Raw genomic sequence first — 20502 nt, forward strand, 5'->3', positions numbered from 1 at the left:
AAGCAATCTGACCTGCCCACGGTTATCAGAAATACAATCCAGTACACTCTGAAGCCTGTAGCATATGTTATATATGAAGTTGCTTATGAGTTATGCTCTATACAGTAGATCTTGGACATTCAAGAAGAGTATGTCCCAGGACTCTGAAACTCTATATTCAGGAAAAGACTGTAGCATGTCACATCCCTAATAGAGCAGGAGGAAAGAAAGGTCAGGACCAGGATAGCAAAGCCTCTTGGAAATAGATGCTGAGCGAGCTGCCAGCTAGTCTCATCCACTATTACTAGTGACTATTAATAACAGCATTTATAACAATAGCTAACACTCACTGAGTCCTTTGTTCTTACAGGCATTATTTCATTCCACCTTCATAACAACACTGTGAGTTAAGCATACTATCATTGTCTTTCCTCTACAGAGGAGGATATGGAAGTTCAGAGAGGTTAAGCAACTTGCCCAGTGTCACACAGCTCATTTGTGGCAGAGCTAGGGTTCAGACTCAAGCCTGTTTGACTACAGCATCTAAACTCCAAACCTAATTTCCGTTTTACGGCTCTTCGCCGGATCTGACTCACTCTTGCATACCAGACAAAGAGAATGGAATTCAAATTAGGACCTCAGAAAAATTATAAATTAATAGATGCCATGCTTTCTCAAGGTTGCTTATCTCAGATCTAAAGTGTAGGAGTTAAATCTGTACATTCTCAGGGTCTAACGTAGTTAACTCTTTCAGCCCTGCCTTGGGTGAATGCAGACCTCTGATGCCAAATTCCCTCTGACTACACTGTTTATTGCACTTGGTCTCATCCTGGAGATTTATGTCTGGTCTTCCTCCTGTGAAGTGGAGTTTGCTGTAATTGCCTGGTTGCCATTAATGTAACTATCCCTTTGAGCCATTTCTATTAAGGTTTAGGCCTTCAGTTAGCAAAATGGATTTTAATGTTCGTAAATATAATATGAGCTAGAAGGAGAGGAGTCTGGGGCTTCTGTGACATTCCAGAACTTAGGCGTGCAAAGTAGCCCTAGTGTTAAGATAGACAGTACAGTCTAGAATCACAGCTCTCAGCGCCGGAAGAGATGATATGGCCCAGCCTCTACAGAACCAGGTCGGTAAGGCATTATTAGCTCCATTTCAAAGGTGAGATGACTGAAGCTTAGAGCTTCAATGAAATGCCCGGAATCCGACAGCTAGTATCAGAGCCTAATTCAATTATTCAGGGGAGCGGGAGGAATGGAGTGACTTTTGTTCTTACAGATCAGGAGCCTATGTACACTGTTTGGACAGAACTTTATGTCTGTCTGTCAAGGCTCTTTACTAGTCTCAGAGAGAATGACACAGCCTATTCTGACATAGGGACAGTTTGCAACTTAACAAGGAAACCATCACTTCTCTTGCCTCTGTCAGTGTAGTCAGGACAGTGACAGGCAAAATACCTGAAATGCATATTCTAAATATACATGTATAGGTGGAGTTGGTTCACTTTAACATTCCTGTGTCACAATATCCAAAGATTCACTTTGAGCTCAGAGCTCCAAGCTGTGTTCCAAAAATGCTGATTTCATCCAGTGTCTTCCTCCAACAAGCTGGAGGACAGCTTCTGAGTATTTGCTTATTCACACGGTGGGCTCTGAATATGCCACGTTCATGCCCTCTTCCAACACAGATTAGCTTGCAGCCCATCTGCTCCCAGCCAGTGATGTAAATGTACCAGCTGCTTCCCAAGAACCAGTCGGCATCCTGTAGGAGGGGCAGGTCCCTTTCCCAGGTCCCTTTCCCTGCTGCCTGCTCTCAGCCTAAGCCCTCTCGCCAACCATGGTGGGTCCCTCCGTTCTCACATCTCCCCATCTGAGAATCAGAGCACACAATCCTCTTATGAGCCCATGATTTATCAGCACAGCTCCAGCTAAGGGCTCTAAGTCTGATTCTCTATGATCCACTGATTGTGGGAACATGGCAAGGGTTGTTTAAAGGGACTGGGCTGGGCCCCTGCAGCTGACAGACAGAAGGTGGCTGGGGAAAAAGCTGCCCTCTAATCGGAAAATGAAGGCGCTTCTGTTGCTGGTCCTGCCTTGGCTCAGCCCTGCCAACTACACTGACAATGTGGGCAACCTACACTTCCTGTACTCAGAACTGTGAGTCCCCCCTCTCACCGTGCCTGCCTGTGTTTGTGTATTGGGTATGGTCGGGGGTGGGACCTGAGTCCGTTCCTTGGCTGGTATGTCGGTTTAGAGGAATAAATTCCACATGCACTAGATGCACTTGGACGAAACACACTGCCGGCAGTTTCAAGCAGCGTGCTTAGCTGTCTGTGACTTAACAAAAAAACACCATCTTACTGATGCAATGCTTTCCCAACAAGGCATTTTCTTCCCTGCTTCTGTGCCAACACTGCTTTCTCTTTTTTGGTACTCTGCTTTTTCTCAATAGATGTGTCTTCTCTTCCTTCCATAAATAGAACCAAAGAACAGTTAAGAACAGAGGCTGCATGCACAGATGTGCAGTCTCTATCTGGCATTTCTAGTTATGAGCAGATATCATCCTTTTTTGAGACAGTCAGTCTCCATACCTGCAAACACAAAGAGTATCAGTACAGAGGCAAGATAGCCCTATAGGTAAAAAAAAAACTACATCCATTTTGTTTTTATTTTTGATAATTTTTATACATGGGAAAGCAGAAAGAACGCTGCAGTGAACACCCATATTGATGTCACCTAGATTTAATGATTAACATTTTGTCACTTTTGCCTCATTTGTTTTATTTTTTTACGGAAGTGGTTTGGAGGAGATTGCAGTCATCATAACGTTTTACCTCTAAATATTTCATTATGCATCTCTAAAAAAGAAAGACATTTTCCTCCATGACCTATGCCCATTTTGTAAGAGGAAATGACTCATGTCTCCAACCTTTACAGTGATATTTTTCTGGCTCTTTTTTGTTAATAAGCTTTGAAAGAGTATTGCAGACTGATGTGAACAGCTTCTAGCAATCAGGTGAAAGGTGCTGCTGTGTGTGCCTCAGTGTTTGCAGAATTTACAGAAATGTAGTTCTCCTTACTCACCAGACAGGTGAAAATAGCAAGAGTTGGCTTATGTATAAATTAGAGTCAGTGGGCAAATGAAGAGGGACTCTAGAAACAGAGTCTGAAGAGCCCAGACTAGAAAAGCTTGACTGGTCAGATTTAGATAGAGATCCCCACATGTTTAGATATAGCCAGTGCGTCTGTTATAGTTAGACAGACTAACCAATTTGCCCAGCACAGTAGATGCTCAATAAATGCTCCATAAGTAGAGAAAAGAATGAATGACCTGGGTCTTTGGAGGCATGTCATTCATTTTGAGGACTCTTCATTTCAGGATTTCCTGGTCCTACCTTATTGGAATGTTACCCCAGTCCACCTTGGATAAGAAGGTTCAAAGAGAAAGTAACTAGCTTAAGCCTGAATAGTGAGCATCTCCGGGGTGATAATGACATTATGGAAGCTTTTCTAGACAAATATACAATGGCAGAATTAATTGGGATGGTGAAAAGGCCCTTTCCTCTCTCTTGATGGATGCCGAAGGTATCTGTGAAATCTACTGCCAAAAAGCATTCCTCCCCACCCTTGTCACCAGCGCCCCTCCACCTCCACCCCCAGCCCCCATCTGCTATCCTTGTTAGTTGCTGTATTAGTTTCCTAGGGCTGCTGTAACAAATTACATACACAAAACAACACAAATTTATTCTCTCACAGTTCTGGAGGCTAGAAGTTTGAAATCAAGGTGTCAACAGGGCCACACCCTGTGAAGGCTGTAGAGGAGAATCCTTCCTTGCCTCTTCCAACTTCTGGTAGCTCCAGGCATTCCTTGGCTTGTGGCTGCATCCCTCAAGTCTCTGCCTCTGTCTTCTCATGGCCTTCCACTGTGTGTGCTCTCTAATTCTACATCTTCTTCTCTTCTTATAAGGACACTTGTCACTGGATTTAGGGCCCACCTGGATAATCCAGGATGATCTCATCTTGAGAGCCTTAGCTTAATTGCATCTGTAAGACTCTTTATCCAAATAGGGTCACATTCACAGGTTCTGGGTGGCATATCTTTTGGGGGCCACCATTCAACCCATGACAGGTGCTAATGAGGAGCCTTTCCATTGAGTTATTCTGTTTTATAGCCTAATTAAAGGAAGGCTCTTCATACTGGCTTACAGTTTTCTTTTCTGCAAATACATGAATCAAAGGCAACTTTTCTGTTGAATAACTGAGTGAACGCAAGCTGGCCATTCTTTCTGAAATGTGAAGCAATCCAGGAAGCGTGATGCCAGAAAATTGCAAAGACCATGTTCCCATACTGATTTGACAGAACTTTCTTGGAAGCTTCCAGTTGCTAGGGATGCTTTATAAGAGAATTCTGTGCAGCTGTTACCTGATGCTGCTGGTGATAATGAACTAATCGGTGAATTAATGACACATTGCAGGTACTGTGGCAGGTGCTGGAAGGAATACAGGCAGTAAAAAATTAGTCACACTACCCACCCTCTAGGAGTTGAGGATCTAATTGAGAAGATAACATTTATGCAGATAAGAAATATAAACAATGATCCAAGGCATAAGAGGATAAGTCTTTAAACAGTAGGGCAGGTAAGCGGTTGAGAGGAGGTGGAGATTGTGCATTTCAGTGAAATTGATCAGGGAAAGCTTGGGGAGAAGTTGGGGGTTTGAGTGGGATCTTGAAGTAATTAGGGAGGAATTAGGCAGAGTCGGAGATGGATGGAGACAGCGTTTCAGGCAGGGTCAGTTGCACTGGTAAAAAGGGTTAGGAGGTTGCTAACCCTTTGGTTGTCAGCAAAGGTTTAGAAAACAACTGAGAGCCGTGAGTGGTACTGCTGGGTCTGCTCAGCATTCTCAGAGCAGGGGCCGTGGGGTGACGAGGCGCTACCGTAGGCCGCTGGGATCTCGAAGGTGGAGGGGACTCACTGGGAAGCGTGGGAAGCCAGGCTTCCCCCTGCCACCCTAGTCTGAGCTTTGACATCCGGGCCTTCGGTGAGGCTTGCCCTGTGTCCTGAGCTTGCAGCCGCAGAGCTCCTCCTGGATTTTCCTTTCTCTCTGACACCAAGGCTCTCTCTCAGGCTGAGTCCTGTTCCCTCGGGTCCCTGCTGGAAAACTGGAGCTAATCCAGTAAACGGATTCAAACTTAAGAGGTGGCACCTAGAGGTCTCAAACTCAAATGCCTACAGGAACCAGGGCAGGAGTTATCTGAACATGTGACTCGTTCGGGTATAAGACCACAGGAAGAGGTGAGGCCTCTGAACAACTGCTGAGAAAATACGTATATATATATAAGTATATATATATAATGTCTAAAGGCATTGAAATCCAAAATAAAACAAAAACACCATGTGCAATCCAGCAGATCGCTTCTGCCTGGTTTGGCCTTGAGGGCCAAGAGTTTATGACCCTGGGCAGCTGCTACTTTAAACATTTCCATTGACACCTGTTGCCATGACCCAGAGGAGAGTAAATTCCACGGAAGAAGCCTAAACCCAGAGTATTTGGTGTAAAGGAGTCCCAGTCAGAGGTTAGGGGACAGGGAGTGAAGGACTGCTCTTGGGGTCTACAAAAAGCATGCCCTAAGGATCAAGGGCAATGCTTTCTTCTGCAAGCCCTCACCCCCCGGACTCCCACAAACTCTTTTTGAACTTCCTAGACCCCCAAGCAAATTTATGAAATAGACTTTGAGTCTCGCGGACCTGAGCTTGGATCCAGCCTTCTCATCGTTCTGGGTCTATTTACAGCCTCACGCGTGACAAGACTTACAGGTGAATGAAGTCCTTGGAACAGCGTGGGTTCTGAGGACCACCCCCCAACAGAAGTACCGAGGGCCCGGTTTGTCTTTTAAAATGCAGATGTTTGGGCTCTAAATCAATTCACTAAAACAAAAATTTGACAGGGGAGGGTGCATCCATTTTCCTGCTTAAGCTCCCCAGGTGGTTCTTATGGGGCCCATCCTATTTTCATTCTTAACAAGCTCCCCAGGTGATCCTTATGGGCACTATAATTTAAGAACCTTTAGCTCCAGCTCAGAGGTCGACTCACTCTGACTTCCCCACCATGGAAGATCATCTCTCTCCTCCTCTGCGTCTCCTCTGCTGTGTATCACCTGCAGCGTTCCTGTCTGTCTCCTCTGCCTGGTGAGTCCTTAGAAGGAGAGCTTTTTGAGAGATGTTCATCTCTGTACACCCAGCTTCTGCGCAGTATAAGCTTAAGTTGAACTAAATGAAATGGATTTGCCTCATGTCTTGGCTAATTCCTCGGCAAGCTGGCCTTATCTCAGGTTTTGCAGGAAGCAGCACCGGGCATGAATAACTGAGATGGCTGCTTCTCTGGTTAGTGATCTCCCATGGCTTTTGTAACATTTGTTTAAATATGTTGTTTAGCAAAAATCCCAGGGAAAAACCTTAGAGTTTGGTGGGGTGGTGAGATGTATTTTCTGGTCCAGCCCCTACTCTCAAGAGCCATTTACAGAAAATTGAAAGTTTCATCATCTTTCCCTAGCCTTTCAAATTTCTAGCTCCTACAGCCCCTGAAAAGACTTCTTACTTTGTGTCCTATTTTGGTGGATGCTGTGTTCATGCCCATGGTGTAAAGTCTGAGTGAGTTTTGAGTAGGCGTACAGTAAGTTGGAGCCCTGTTTTTCAAAGTAGGTAACTGTCCATTGTTTTAGAGATGAAGGTATCGATAAGACAGCTAGGCGTGGTCGCTGGGGGATGAGAGGTCCCTGAAACTGGTGCTACTGCTGTAGCTGTGTGGCTTCTCAGAAAGCCAGGGCATGCTGGCTCTCTTTCTAGCTTACAGTCAAATATTCCTGGTTGGGAACCGGCGTCACTATGAAAAGTACCCATGCCCGTATCTGGAGACAAAAATTACACTCTCTCCCCTGACTCCTGTAGAGATAGTAACTCTAAGGAGGGAAGGTGTATTCCCCCTAGAGTTTTGTGCTCGGGAAATTAAAATGAACACCTCCAGTTTTGCAACTTGAATCATTTAAGGTTGTGGAAAAATGTCTCCTGGAGAAACTGCCAAAAGCAGCAGGAGTTATGCGGCAGCCCTGTGTGTGTCCTTCCTGGGACACATGTCTCGGGTCCAAGGAGCCCAACCACCCATAGCCTCCCTGGCAGAACTTCCTTGAACCAACCTGTAAAACACCCGTCTGACAAATTCCACTGTCTTTGTTGGGGCTCACGGGCCAAAAAGAGCCTTAAATCACATCCAGCTGGGCATTCTGGGCTTTCAAATGAGGAGATGGTTTGCCCTGGTCCGACTTCTCCGTTTCCCCTTCTCTGGGTAAAGGTCATGCAGCAGCGCCAGTCTCCTCCCTGCTGGCTTCAGCCAGACTTGGCCATGAACTACACAGCCTGGGGAGGCATCTTTTTTTAAGGGCACAGGGCATATCTAGATTGTTGCTGTTGGATTCTTTCTTGTGTGAATGAGGAGGAAGAGGGTTGAGGGAGAGGAGTGCAGTGGGATGACCTCAGCGTCCTTTTCCTCCTCACTTCATTTGCACTGTGTTAACGACTCCCAACACTTTCCAAGTTTAAACCAATAGGGCGAACTCTATGGGTTTGCCAGGAAAAGCTTTCCAAGTTGAATCTCAAAGAAATTGTTTCTTTTTCATCAAAATTGAAAAGCGAAAAAAAAAAACACTGCTGATCTCTGGATTTTTCTCATCCTATGTTTTGAGAATCTGAAGTTGAGTTTAGATTAGGATTTAGAAGGAAGGAGAGAGAGTTTACAGAGGAAATGGAGTGAGGTAGAGAAATCCTACTCCAATGGAGAGGAGCAAAGCCAGGGCCCATCTGGGTTCAGTGACTCTCAATGTCTTTCAAAGTGGCAGCTCCACGCACGTCTAATAGGGCATTTTTTCTTAAATCTACAACTTGCGTATTTGGAAGGAAATTGAAGCCGCATGTTCCTGATCTATTTACACTTCACTCATCAAAATGGTGCTTTGTAATGATTCTTTGTCCAAAGAGCATAGTGATTCTGTTTAATGGTCTTATTTTTTTTCTCCTTGAGAATTAGCAAGTTCTCTTTTGCCAGCAGAAAAGCAACACCAGTCCCAAACCATTTGCTTTCTGGTCTAAAAGGCAAAACCCAAGGGCTTCCAGGTACCACTTCAGTGCTTGGCAAATTGTGTCTTTCTTGGTGTCACCTGACTATGTCAGGTGGATGAAAGACAAAGTGGAGTTGTTGTTGTTTTTTTTTTAATATCAGGCCTCACTGATTGCTTCATGTTTGGTGATTTTTTAATTTTATTTTTATGATAAATCTCAACGCAAAAGTAGAGTATAAGGAATCCCCATGTACCCTAATATCCACCTCCAATAATTAACAATTCATGGATATCTGTTTTCCTCTGTATCCTCCTTTGAAGCAAATCTCAAGCATCATATTTCATCTGCAAACGTTTTAGTATTTTCCTCTAAAGGATAAAGATTCTTAAGAAATGTAACCATAACACTAATATCACACCAAAAACAACCATAATTCCTTAACATCAAATATGCAGTCAGTTCAAATTTTCCCTTTTGCCTCATAACTTTTTATAGTTTGTTTGAATCGTGAGCTAAATAAAGTTTACACATTACAACTGGTTGCCATATCCCAAGTCCTCCTCCCTTCCCCCTCCAGACTCCATGGAAGCAAAGGTGTTCTTGAGGTAAATTCTGAGGAATATAACTTTGGAAAACTCCCAATACTGGGTTAGTAGCTGAAAAAGAAAAATACAGCAATTATTTTAATTTCCTATCAAATTGAGGGAAATGTAAGGAAGACAAGATCCAAAGCACTGAACAATCTTGTGAATTTAACCAAGATGGGTGTTTCTGATGACCTTGTCACCCAGAAGCTTTAAGAGAGGGAACTTAAAGAGGATGGGGAAATATCTTCTCCCTAAGGTGATAATCTCCCAATTTTTTTTTTTTAAACTAAGTCTCAATTGTCTTATGTCATTGCTGTATTCTTAGTTTTTTGTTTTTTGTTTTTTTTAAAATTTTTATTTATTTATTTTTGGCTGTGTTGGGTCTTCGTTTCTGTGCGAGGGCTTTCTCTAGTTGTGGCAAGTGGGGGCCACTCTTCATTGCGGTGCGCGGGCCTCTTACTATCGTGGCCTCTCTTGTTGCGGAGCACAGGCTCCAGACGCTCAGGCTCAGTAGCTGCGGCTCACGGGCCTAGTTGTTCTGCGGCATGTGGGATCTTCCCAGACCAGGGCTCGAACCCGTGTCCCCTGCATTAGCAGGCAGATTCTCAACCACTGCGCCACCAGGGAAGCCCCCAATTTTTTTCATCACAGACCTGTATCAATAAATTTGTTCATATGCCTGTCATACATATGATTTATAAATTATGCACATGTATTACTGTATTATATCCATTGTAAGACATACAAAAATATTGTTAAAGGATCAGGAAATTCTACATAAGAGTTCTGTTACAGTCTCCGCACATTCCTCACGGGTGTCATCACTTTGGAGACCACCGGCGGAGGAACAGTCTCTCAGGACTGGCTGGCATCAGAACACAACTCCTTCATTAAAGTAAACAGGAAATTTCCACTGCCAGGCTGTGGGATTGGCCTTGGAAGGGCAGGAAATGGCCCTTTTCTGCAAGCCAACGAAAACTTGCAGGCGAGAGAATGACATCTTTTCTCCTAGTTATTTTCTCCCTTTTTGACCATCCCTTCTTTTGCCTGGCCCATGTGGACCCCACTCTCTCCCAGCTTCCTCTACCCTGAACTGCACCTGCTTTCATAAACCCCAAGAGTGGGGCCAGGGGAGGGTCCAGGGTTATGAAAACTGAAGCATTTTTTTTAAATTTTATTTTATTTATTTTTTTATACAGCAGGTTCTTATTAGTTATCTATTTTATACATATTAGTGTATATATGTCAGTCCCAATCTCCCAATTCATCCCACCACCACTCCCACCCCGCTTCTCCCCCCCTTGGTGTTCATACAGAAAACTGAAGCATTTAGAGGAGTCCTCTTCAAACAGAATCATGAATTCATACTGGCTAGGTCCCTGGTCAGGTTCTTGGAAGGGCTCATGCATGCCTTGAGGTATAATCATAGGTCTTACAGTAACCCCCCTTCCTGTGAGAGCACTGAAATACCAACTGTGTGCCTGTGTCCCTCCCCCTCCTCATTTCTCTTTCTCTTTTAGTTCCCTATAGAACCAGCTCTGGGAACTCTGGTGCCCCTCTCAGCCCACTGCTCCTGTGTTTAGCTCCTGCCTATCCAGAGCTTTCTTGATGATCAGTGGGCCAAGGGAGTACCTGTGGCCCCTTCCTCACCCTCTTCCTTCATTGGCAGTTCTACCCAGAAGAATAGGAGAGAGAGAGAGAGAGAGAGGGACCAGGGCCCCAAGACCATGAGGGAAGTCCCTTTGTCACCCTGAAATCCGTAATCAAGTGGCCCACCATTGGAAGGTTGGAGGTGAGATAACTTGGTGATTAAAGGCACATGCTCAGGAGTCAGGCTGACTCAGCTTTCTATTCAGTCTCTGCCAGCTGAGCAACCTTGGGCAAGTTATTTAGCCTCTCTGAGCTTTTCCTCATCTATAAATGAGGGTAGTAACACCTGTCTCACAGATTGTATTGAATGCAGTTAAATAAAGCATTTAGTACAGTTCCTGGTACATAGCAAACCCCTAAATTATGGGTTTTATTAGTAGTAATAGCAGTAGTTATTAGAACAACTGATCAATTCTAAGATACTTCTTAGTATGAGAGTAGGCTGCATCTTGTTAGTGGCACTGTACAAAGATAATGGGCAGTGCTGCTTTTTTCTATTTCTGTAAAATAATGGTACACCTACAATAGATGGAGTCTTCAATTTAATAACATTTGATAATAACTAAACTTCATCCACTGTGAGCAGGGATGGGCTAAGGTCAAGGAAATGGAGTTGCTGAAACCGTACATTCCCTCCCTCCTTCCCTCCCTCACTGAAGAGGTAGGTAAGTGCCTTACCTGAGCTGAGAAAGGGGTGACTAGCATTCCTGGGTGAAGCCTGGGGAGGCACCTGAGCCATCTGTCAGTGGATGAGGGCCCCGCCTCCTACACAGCTCTGCTTCCGTGGTGGGTCCTTCTCTCTGGACCATCTTCCACGCTTCCTCCGTGCAGTCATTCCTCACCACTTAGCTCCTTGTCTTGTTACCTTGACATTGCAGCTCCTACTTCTCTTTTCCTCTTTCCTACCCATCTTCCCCCTTCCCCAGTTTGCACAGGAACGCTGGATCCAGCATGTCTCTTGGCTGATGGAATCCGTGGCCCAGAGCCATGGTTTTTTTCAAGCCAAAGGGGGCTGTGGAGATGATCCAGCCCAGTCTGCCCATTTTGTAGAAGAAACTGAGGTATAGTAATTCACTCAAATAACTCAGTCCTACCAGTAACAAGCTGTGTGACCTCAAACAAGTCATGACATTTTTGGGGAGACAGTGCTAACGCATTCATTATTCTAATGTTTCCTCAGGAAACAATAAAACGAGTTAGTTGTTAAAAATTTAACAGCTTTGGGCAAAGCAATGGCATAGATGTGATATAACGATGCATTTGACCACACACATTGCCTTTAAGGAAGTGAGCGTCCTCTGAGGGTATATGACCACCTGGGCATGCTCAGAGAGGCCTATCGTGGGACTTCCTTGATCAATTTTGTACAAATGCAACCTGAGGCCATTTGACAATAATAAAGCTTCATATTGGAATGTGGCAATCCAAGGATTTTCATATAATTCCAAGGGTTTCATATACAAATGGTGGCAGCAGAGAGGCAGGGCGGAGCCCAATCATGAAACAGTTACAAGCTTCAGCTTGTAGTGATTAAAACCGTGGCTTCAGGAGTCACTCAGATCTGAGTTCAAGTTCTGGTGTATCACCAGCTGTGTGACTTTGGATAGATTAATTACTTAGGCTGGGCCCCAAGTTTCTCATCCTTAAATCAGTTTTTAATGATGGTACCTACCCCATGGGGTAAAAATTAAATATACACATGAAACACTTAGTAGATGCTTGGAGCATTGCAAGGACACTATAAACATTAGCCATGGTGATGATAAACTACCTCATTTGAACCTCATAGCAAATGTAGTGAACCCCCATCTTATTGATGAGACAACTAAACATCATTGAGGTTAAGGAAGCTCCCCAAGATGATCCAGCCAGCCTGGAATGCAGGCATCCTGATTCTAGGACCAGGGCTGCTTTTCCTCTGCATCTCCCTTTGCTGCCATGGAGATGGCGTTGCTGGGGGGTGTCTCAGGTTGTTCCAGGCCTTTACAATTCACTAGAGCCAGGTCGGGGGACTGAGACGGATTCTGAACCCGAAAAGTAAACTGCTTTATAGATGAAACTTTTCTGGGTGAAATATTTGGGTAGTTTCTCTGGCCAGTTGAAATTATGCTGAAGACTTTCTAGCATGTACAACTGTTTTTTCCACTGGAATAAGCATAAGGGGGCATACTACAAGTGGTCCCAAAGATGTTCTTTAAAGTGGTCAGCCAAAAATGTTTTTTGGCCTCATGAGCTAATTGACGATAGATTAAAGAGGATCAAAGGGATTCTGTTGCAAATGCATTTGGAATAACCCTTCCCTCCAAGATGCTGCTGCAGTTTTTATAGAAAAACATCTGGGCACCATCAAAAGTAGAAGCTCCCTCCACCCTCACTCCCCCCACCCCCCCATGTGACAAACCCTGTGAAGGTCGGAAGTGTCATCAGGGATGTGCAAGTCATGTAGCATTATGGTCATGAGTGTGGACTCCAGAGAGCCAGACAGACCCTGGACCTGTCACTTGCTAAGTGTGTGTCTTAGCTGCCCTAACCTCCAAGATCAGCCTTATGGAGGACTAAGTGAGATCACATGCAGCTCCAGTACCATGCCTGCCACGTGAGCATTAATGACCAATGTGAGCTCTTCTTACGCTTCCATCTTTGCTACTCTATAAGCCAACTTCCTTTCTTTGCTCCCTGCATATTTTTCTATTTTAAAAAGATACCCATGTGGTGGTATTGGGTGGTGTCAGTGTCCGAGTTCTAAAGTCTTCTCCCTGAGGAGGTTCCCCTCTTTTGATCTCCTTGGGTTCTACTCAGGATGGCAGCCCAACTCCATCAGGGAATTATAATTCCTTTTAACATCACAAAAAAACGATTCAACCCCTGAGAGGTACTGATTCTCCATGAAAAGGCCCCAAACACTGATAGTCAGCTTCAGAGAATTTAAAAGTCCAAATAGCAACTAGACAGGAATGGTGTCTAGGACTCAAATACAGGACGGGGGGAGGGTAAAGGAGACTATGAAAAAGCGTTCTTTGTAACTCAGGCATTGTTTCTTTAGTTACAAAAGAACCAGACAATTTAGGTTATTCTGTGGGAAATGTGGTCAATTTGTTTGTTTGTTTGTTTTTTAATCCCCCGTTCAGTTGCTTGACATCAGTAAAGAAAGCATCAGGTCAATGAATTGATTTTCTCACCGTTCACTCAGTTTCTCTGCACATAGGTCCATCTCCTCTTAGTTCCTTGGTTTGGTTGACAAAGTTAGATCAAGGCATGTGGACCTCCAAGGAATCCAATGATTTGGTTCGCCTTCAGATTCTTTATTTAACAAAAGCAGGGAATTTCTTTTTTTTTCTTTTTTTTTTTTTTTAATTTTTTATAGGTACTTTATTTATTTATTTATTTATTTTTGGCTGTGTTGAGTCTTTGGTTCGTGCAAGGGCTTTCTCTAGTTGCGGCAAGTGGGGGCCACTCTTCATCGCGGTGCGTGAAGAGCACGCACTATCACTATCGCGGCCCCTCCCGTTGCGGGGCACAGGCTCCAGATGCACAGGCTCAGTAGTTGTGGCTCACGGGCCCAGCTGCTCCGTGGCATGTGGGATCTTCCCAGACCAGGGCTCGAACCCGTGTCCCCTGCATTAGCAGGCAGATTCTCAACCACTGCACCACCAGGGAAGCCCCAAGCAGGGAATTTCTATTCATGAAAACAGTACCTTACAGAAACAGACTGACTGCTTGGTACAGTAGACATAAATTAATATTCTGGAAAAATCCAGCAAGACATTTCCCACTTCTCAGAAGTTCTTATTCTCTGTTCAGCGTTTTGTTTTATAAGTGTGTTGGGTTTTTTTTCTTTTTTTAAAAATTTTGCAAACTAGGCAACCAGTGGTAGATGAATTAGTGTGCATTTAGGTAAGGAAAAGAAAGCATTCATTTCTGGGAAGCGTATAATTTAATAACAAATATTTATTGAGTACCTATGAAATAGCAGGCATGTTCGAGACTGAGGATTGTGCAATAAACATATATTCCAGTGAGAGGCAGTAAGCAAGAAAATAAATAGCATATCAAATAGAAATAAGTGTTGTGAAATAAAACAGCATCTCTTTGCCGTGGTTTATTGATATAAGGAAGACTCTCTTACATAAAGGAAGAGACACTTGAGCAGAAACCAGAAGGCAGTGAGGGAGGGAGCTGTGAGGGCATCTGATGTTGGGACGAGCGTGGGCTTTGGAGTCAGGCTGTGCTGTTTGCAAACCCTAGATCTGACACTTTCTAGTTCTGCGTCTCCTTATGTGGCCTTAACCTCTTTGGCCTTGCTTGTCTCATCTGTGAAATGGGAATGGTGAGTCCTACAGCACAGGATTCCTGTGAGTAGCCAGTGATACCCACGGAAAAAGAGCCGGCATCTGGGCAGGCTGGGTGATGTAACTTCCTGCTGCTTCTGCTTTCATCTTTCTTTGCTGGATTATTCCTGAACGAGGGGAGGGGAGGAATTTGTACCTAGTTAAACCTTACTCTGGGTCTCATGCTCTGAATATAGTTTTCATTGGAATGTCAAATACCAATGACCTCCCTCTCCACACACCCCCATTCTTGCTCAGTGTGAATTCATGGTTAATTTTCTCATCCTTAAATTGCGTTGTTTTCTCTATTTCTCCAGCTTGTTCATATCATTGTTTTCAGTGGATTCTCTCCAGTTGCAGATGAGTCTGTGTCTAACCTAGTTTATTTCTTTTTCTTCCACCTGTCTCCCATCTTCTGTGGCTCTCTCTACCTGGGTGTCATCCATAAATTTTGTGACACCCCATCTCGGGTTGTCCATCAGGGTAATGATTGAGACTGATGTGATGGCGGATTGTTAAGACACCTTCTGAAACACGTCCCTATGACTGGGCTTAATACCTTCTTTGTTTGAAATTTCTGTCCATTTTCAGCCCCCCTTCTGAATCTTTAGACTAATAGTGGAAATAAAATCTTTCCCAAGACACCGCATGTTCACCTTAATGCCCCCCTCCCCATCCCTTTACATTCTTAACCACAACAAGAACTGTATTAAAGTCTTCAGCATAATCTCAGACCGCTCATCTGCGGTCCTCTAAATGCAGATAGTTTTGTTTATTCATCCCTGGTTCTGAACCTTTTAAATTTTGCCTCCTTAATGTTTATTCCACAGCTTTTAAACCAGCAATTGCATATATCATACACTAATTTTTCACTGCCCTTTCCTTCTGTTTTCTTTCTACATCACTATCACATGTTGTTGGTCTTTTTCCAATGTTCTGACATCCCCCTGTGTGCAAGGTAATTTTTCAGAAATAATTATTCATCTTTACTGCACCATTGTTCAGTAAGCATATTAGTCAAATTCTTTTATTCCCCGGGGGTATATGTCATCTGGAGCAGCTGATTTATGTGTGTGTGTATTTGCCAAATATTCCTGTACCTAATTTTTTCTTGTCAAAACTTCTCTGTGTTAGTTTAATTCTTCAAATTTTTATTTATACTTATTTATACTTATAAAGATATTTTTTAAGGAGTTTAGCATTTCATGTGTTCACATTTTCATTTCAGTGTTTGTGTGTTTTAAAAACATAGATCTGTGTTCTTTCAAGCTTCTTGGCCTAATTTTTTTTATGACTCAGGGTGAGCTTACAGATTTTAAAGCTATTGCTAAGTGTTAAATCCTCCTGTTTCAACTTATGTGTATTCTTCTCTGTTGAGCTTAATAATGTCCATTGTCTGAGCATCTTACTGTTCTTGTCTTAAATATTCAGAACTGTTTGGTGATCCTAAGAGTTTCTGACATACATCTGAATAGATGTCCTCTTTTTCCACTTGATATAGAGACTGGAATTAAAGAATTATGAACTATAAATTTCTTTCAGAAAAAAAAGCAATGGAATATGCTCATCAGCCTTTTAGAAACCAAGTCTCATCTTCCCAAAGTGTAGAACTTTCCACCATGCAAATAGTTTGGCACCGATTTTTCACTCTTTTCCTCCGAGAAATCATTGTATTCAACCCAGCCTCTCTCTTTTTTTTTTTTTTAACATGACCTTGCCAAGTCAAATGATTTTAGAGAGCATTTTGCTGAAGTTTATTCTGTGTCCTGACTTGGTCGATACCTCCACCCAGCCACTGGAGAAGCCTCAAGTCATAGAACACATTCCTGCCAGTTATTTTTAGAATCTATTCCAACGCCTTTATTTTACTAAAGACAAATGTTTGACCCCAATAAGCAAGGACACTTAAATCTGTAACAACTCTTTGCCCATGATGACTCCAACAGAAAGCTCTGATCCTGATGCAATAATCCTTCTTTTTCTTTAAATTAATTAATTAATTTATTTATTTATTTTTGGCTGTGTTGGGTCTTCATTGCTGCCCGCAAGCTTTCTCTAGTTGCGGCGAGCAGGGGCTGCTCTTCGTTGCGGTGCGTGGGCTTCTCATTGCGGTGGCTTCTCTTGTTGCGGAGCACGGGCTCTAGGTGCACGGGCTTCAGTAGTTGTGGCTCGCAGGCTCTAGAGCGCAGGCTCGGTAGTTGTGGCGCACGGGCTTAGTTGCTCCGCGGCATGTGGGATCTTCCTGGACCAGGGCTCGAACCCGTGTCCCCTGAATTGGCAGGCGGATTCTAAACCACTGTGCCACCAGGGAAGTCCCAATCCTTCTTCTTAATGAGCTTTGCAAGCTGGTGTAGCACTTGGCTTGGAGGTTGGTGTCGGAGTACATTTAAGTGAAGCTGTTGGCAAGGACAGTGTAGTTGCTGTGCCATTTTAGTTTATTTAAATGCATTGGACTTGGTATTGCTTAGTAGCCTGAGCAAACAGAACTGGAACAACTCAAAATAGTACACTTCCAGTTTTAACTGTGGCCAAGTCAACCTTTATCATGGGTGATCCACGCGAGGACGGCAGAACTTAACACTAACTACCGCTAACGGCAAAAGAGGGAGCAACCTCGCAGCGGTGGATTCCCCTGCAGCTTACAAGAAGCTGTTGTCACTGTCCTCTGAGAGCAAACTTTTACTCTTCAAACATGCAGTAAACAATGTCTTTGATAGCATCAGTTTTAGATAACAGAAGTCCTGGTATTTGCAGGCTTCTGTATATACATACACTCTAAAGGGATCAGAGCAGTGGTTAAAGCAAACAAGTGAGAGCTGAATCAGTTTCTGCAAATGAAAGAATGTTTGTATAATCTTGTGCCTGCTACTAGAAGAAAAATGTCAAAGTTCTAAAATATTACTTACTGAGCCCCAAACTAACCACGCCTCCACCTCAGGGCCACTTTCACCTGAGACAGTCTGCAGTCTGCCTGCAAAATTTGTATCTCTCTAAATAAACTTGCTTTCACCTTTAAAAAAAAAAAAAATATTACTTACAGAAGTTCTAAAATCTTATACTGAAATGAGTCATGTTTAAAAGAAGAACTAAGGAACATGTGAGCATTTATCAGCCCAGACGTAACTCGTGGGTAAATATCTATGTACATCTTAATGGACAGGAGGTAAAATAATGTTCCCACTTCTTGAGACTCTGCATGATTAGAGGGCCAGAAGGGTAGGAAATATTGCTGGGGACCTTCTGGGAAGGGAACAGCGGGCATCTCTCTAGCTCAGGTCTAGCCTTGGGCAGCTTCACCTGGCAGAGGGTCCTTGTGGCCCCATTCGTGCCAGAGGGAGCCCTTAACCCGTGTGGGCTCCTTAGATGAAGCACGATGGTTACACGGCTGATCCGATTTTAGTCAGGAAATCTACCTTATTTAAAGCAGAAAAAAGAATTGAAACAGATTAAGCCCTTGGAACTGACCCCGCTTTCAGTGGGACCAAGTTGATTTCATCCTCTTTCTCGAGCCCCTTCAGCCAGTCAGCTCTCCGGGAGTCGGGCAAGTGAAAGTGCACGAATGTCAGTTGACTGTTTGGCTTACTCCCTCTGATTGCTTCCAGAAGGTGTAGAACATGTTGTCCCTATTGAGGGTCTTCAGTTACCTTTTTTTCCTCCCCCACCCCCCCTCTCTCCCTGCCCCCCCAAAACAGCCCTTGTTCCGGTGTATTCATGTTTGGCCTTTCCTGGCCATGTGAAAATCATGAGACTAGACGCTAATGACACCTGCATTTTGAATCTTGTGTCATGTCCCCAGTGAGCTGTACACCTGCGAATTTGAAGTATCTTTCAATCACAGCTTTTGAATTGCAGATGAATCGGCAAGACTTGGGCTACAGGGGGAAGAGCTTTTATCCAAACACATGCCATGATAGTGGGCTTAAGCCATCTGGCAGAGCAAGCGGATTGATGGCTTTTCTAAAATGTAAGACTTAACTCAGATTAATTGGACCAAATTTGTAATTTAGTGGTTTTCCAGAGATGAACCCTAATCCATTCAGCAAAGAAGCATAGGGGTTCTGATCTCCTACCCCACCTCCAGTTATGTGTGTGTCTCTTTCCTGCATTTCACCTGGAGTTAGGAGCCCCAAATGCAGTAGAACTGTAAGGAAAAGCTGTTCTAAACAACAAAAGACGGTGCTGCCAAAGGTGTTTTTCTGTCACTGCTGATCCTGGCTCTTAGGCTTGAAGGTGAGGTCTCACTCAACATAGTGGGTTTGTGGCCAGGCTAGTAGAAAGGGGTGCAGATAAAGCCCAGACACCATAGTGTCCCAGCCCCAGAAGCCATCCAGGCACCCACCCTGAGGGCCCTGTATATTACTCACTTTCGATTCCTCTCTGTTCTGGGTAATGGGCTTGGGAGTGGGTTTTTTTTGTGATTGTTTGTGGGTTGTTTTTCGTTTTTTATGAGACATTTATATTTAGCCAGTGGCTGATTGAAACCAAACGCTATGCAAATTTCATTACATACTTTGGGTCCCCTAATATTTCACATTCTGAATGAGAAGAGAGAAGCAGTTACTGACAGTGGCCGAGCTCCACCCAGCCTTAGGATACTGTCTCAGATCAGCCCCTGAAAAGAAGGAACTGGATGGACCAGAGTGTGTATTTTTATGAGGAAGCAGTGCTACTCATGGAAAGCTCTTTCCATTTTCAATGACAAAGACCTTCTCTGCCTTGGCTGTGTGATAGGATGTGGTTTGGTGGGACTCCTGTCAGACGGGGAGGCAATGCAAAGGAAGGTGCCAGGGCTGCCCACTGCTGAGGGGCTTGGGCATCACTGAGTCTCAGGCTGACGGCAGAGCCTGGTGGCTGGGTGCAAAGTTGGGTTAGAGAAAGTGGAGAGAGTGAGAAGATACTAATGGAGCCTGAAAAGTGGCCACATCCCAATCCTTTGCAACTTCTCACGGTGTGTGTGCATGTGCGCATGAGCACGTGCCCTCCTATAAAAGGAACAAAACTAATCAATGCTTTCCAAAGAACCAGCATCTGGCTACCGATTGATAGAAACGCCACAGCCTCCCTCCCTCCCTTCTCCACCCAGGAGCAGGACTGGACGTAGGATGGGAAATTGGCCCTCAGACAAAAGATTCATTCAATTAAGAAAGGATGAACCTAAGGCAATTGTACACGTAGAACTTCAAGGGTGTTGTTTACCATTTCGAAGCATGTATAGGCGTTCTCACGATTCTTTTATGATTTGCTGGGTGTTTGCGTAAAAAGTGCCAGGTGTTCATGCAGGTGACTGCCTTTGAATATATATCTTTTTCACACAGTTTAAGGCAAATCACTTTTCACAGGAAAATCAATGTACCTTTCCCACTGCCACCCTAAAATGCAAAGGGAACAGACCTAGAGGTGAGTCTTTTCACTAGTGGTGTGGTAATGACCAGCTTAGGCTAGAAATAAAGAAATAAACGAAAGGGTAAATTTTCCTGAGTAACCAGGAAGTGATCGCTGCTGAAACCATGTTAGCGATACTTAGAATCTGCTACCAGCAGAGAAAGTAATGCTCCTGGGGCTGGAGCAGAAATTCCTCCCTGATGCTAATATTTGCATCATAGTGTAATAAATGCAGTCTCGCACATCTTTTGTGTTGTTGTTCACCCAAGTCAATGCATCATTAGGTGGGAAATCAAGAAGAGGAAGAGAGCTGGCTAATTATAGAAAAACAAAGGAGAAACTTCTCGTGAACACTTTGTGCTTCCTCAGTGCAATCAAAGTCTCTTGAGAGGCATTTAGAGCATTCATCCAAGGAAGCTGTGTCACTTCAGTATCTAAAACTCTTTGTAAATAAGTGACGTGAGAACA

The 20502-nt window shown here is 43.9% G+C and overlaps 1 protein-coding gene across 7 annotated transcripts in view; it reads left to right on the top strand.

Annotated features, from left to right (window-relative positions):
* LNX1 (ligand of numb-protein X 1) overlaps positions 1 to 20502 on the top strand; it is a 228778-nt gene that overhangs the window by 100292 nt on the left and 107984 nt on the right. Inside the window, exon 1 of one of the 7 annotated variants that reach the window (XM_057546624.1) lies at positions 1794 to 2133. The exons of the other annotated variants lie outside the window; for them this stretch is intronic. Within the exon in view, the coding sequence (XP_057402607.1) occupies positions 2042 to 2133 (92 nt within the window). The 5' untranslated portion in view covers positions 1794 to 2041. Of the gene's footprint in view, positions 1 to 1793; positions 2134 to 20502 lie in introns of those variants that run through there. 7 annotated transcript variants of the gene reach the window in all.

This window comes from Balaenoptera acutorostrata, chromosome 5, assembly GCF_949987535.1.
Source record: "Balaenoptera acutorostrata chromosome 5, mBalAcu1.1, whole genome shotgun sequence".
NCBI lineage: Eukaryota > Metazoa > Chordata > Mammalia > Artiodactyla > Balaenopteridae > Balaenoptera > Balaenoptera acutorostrata.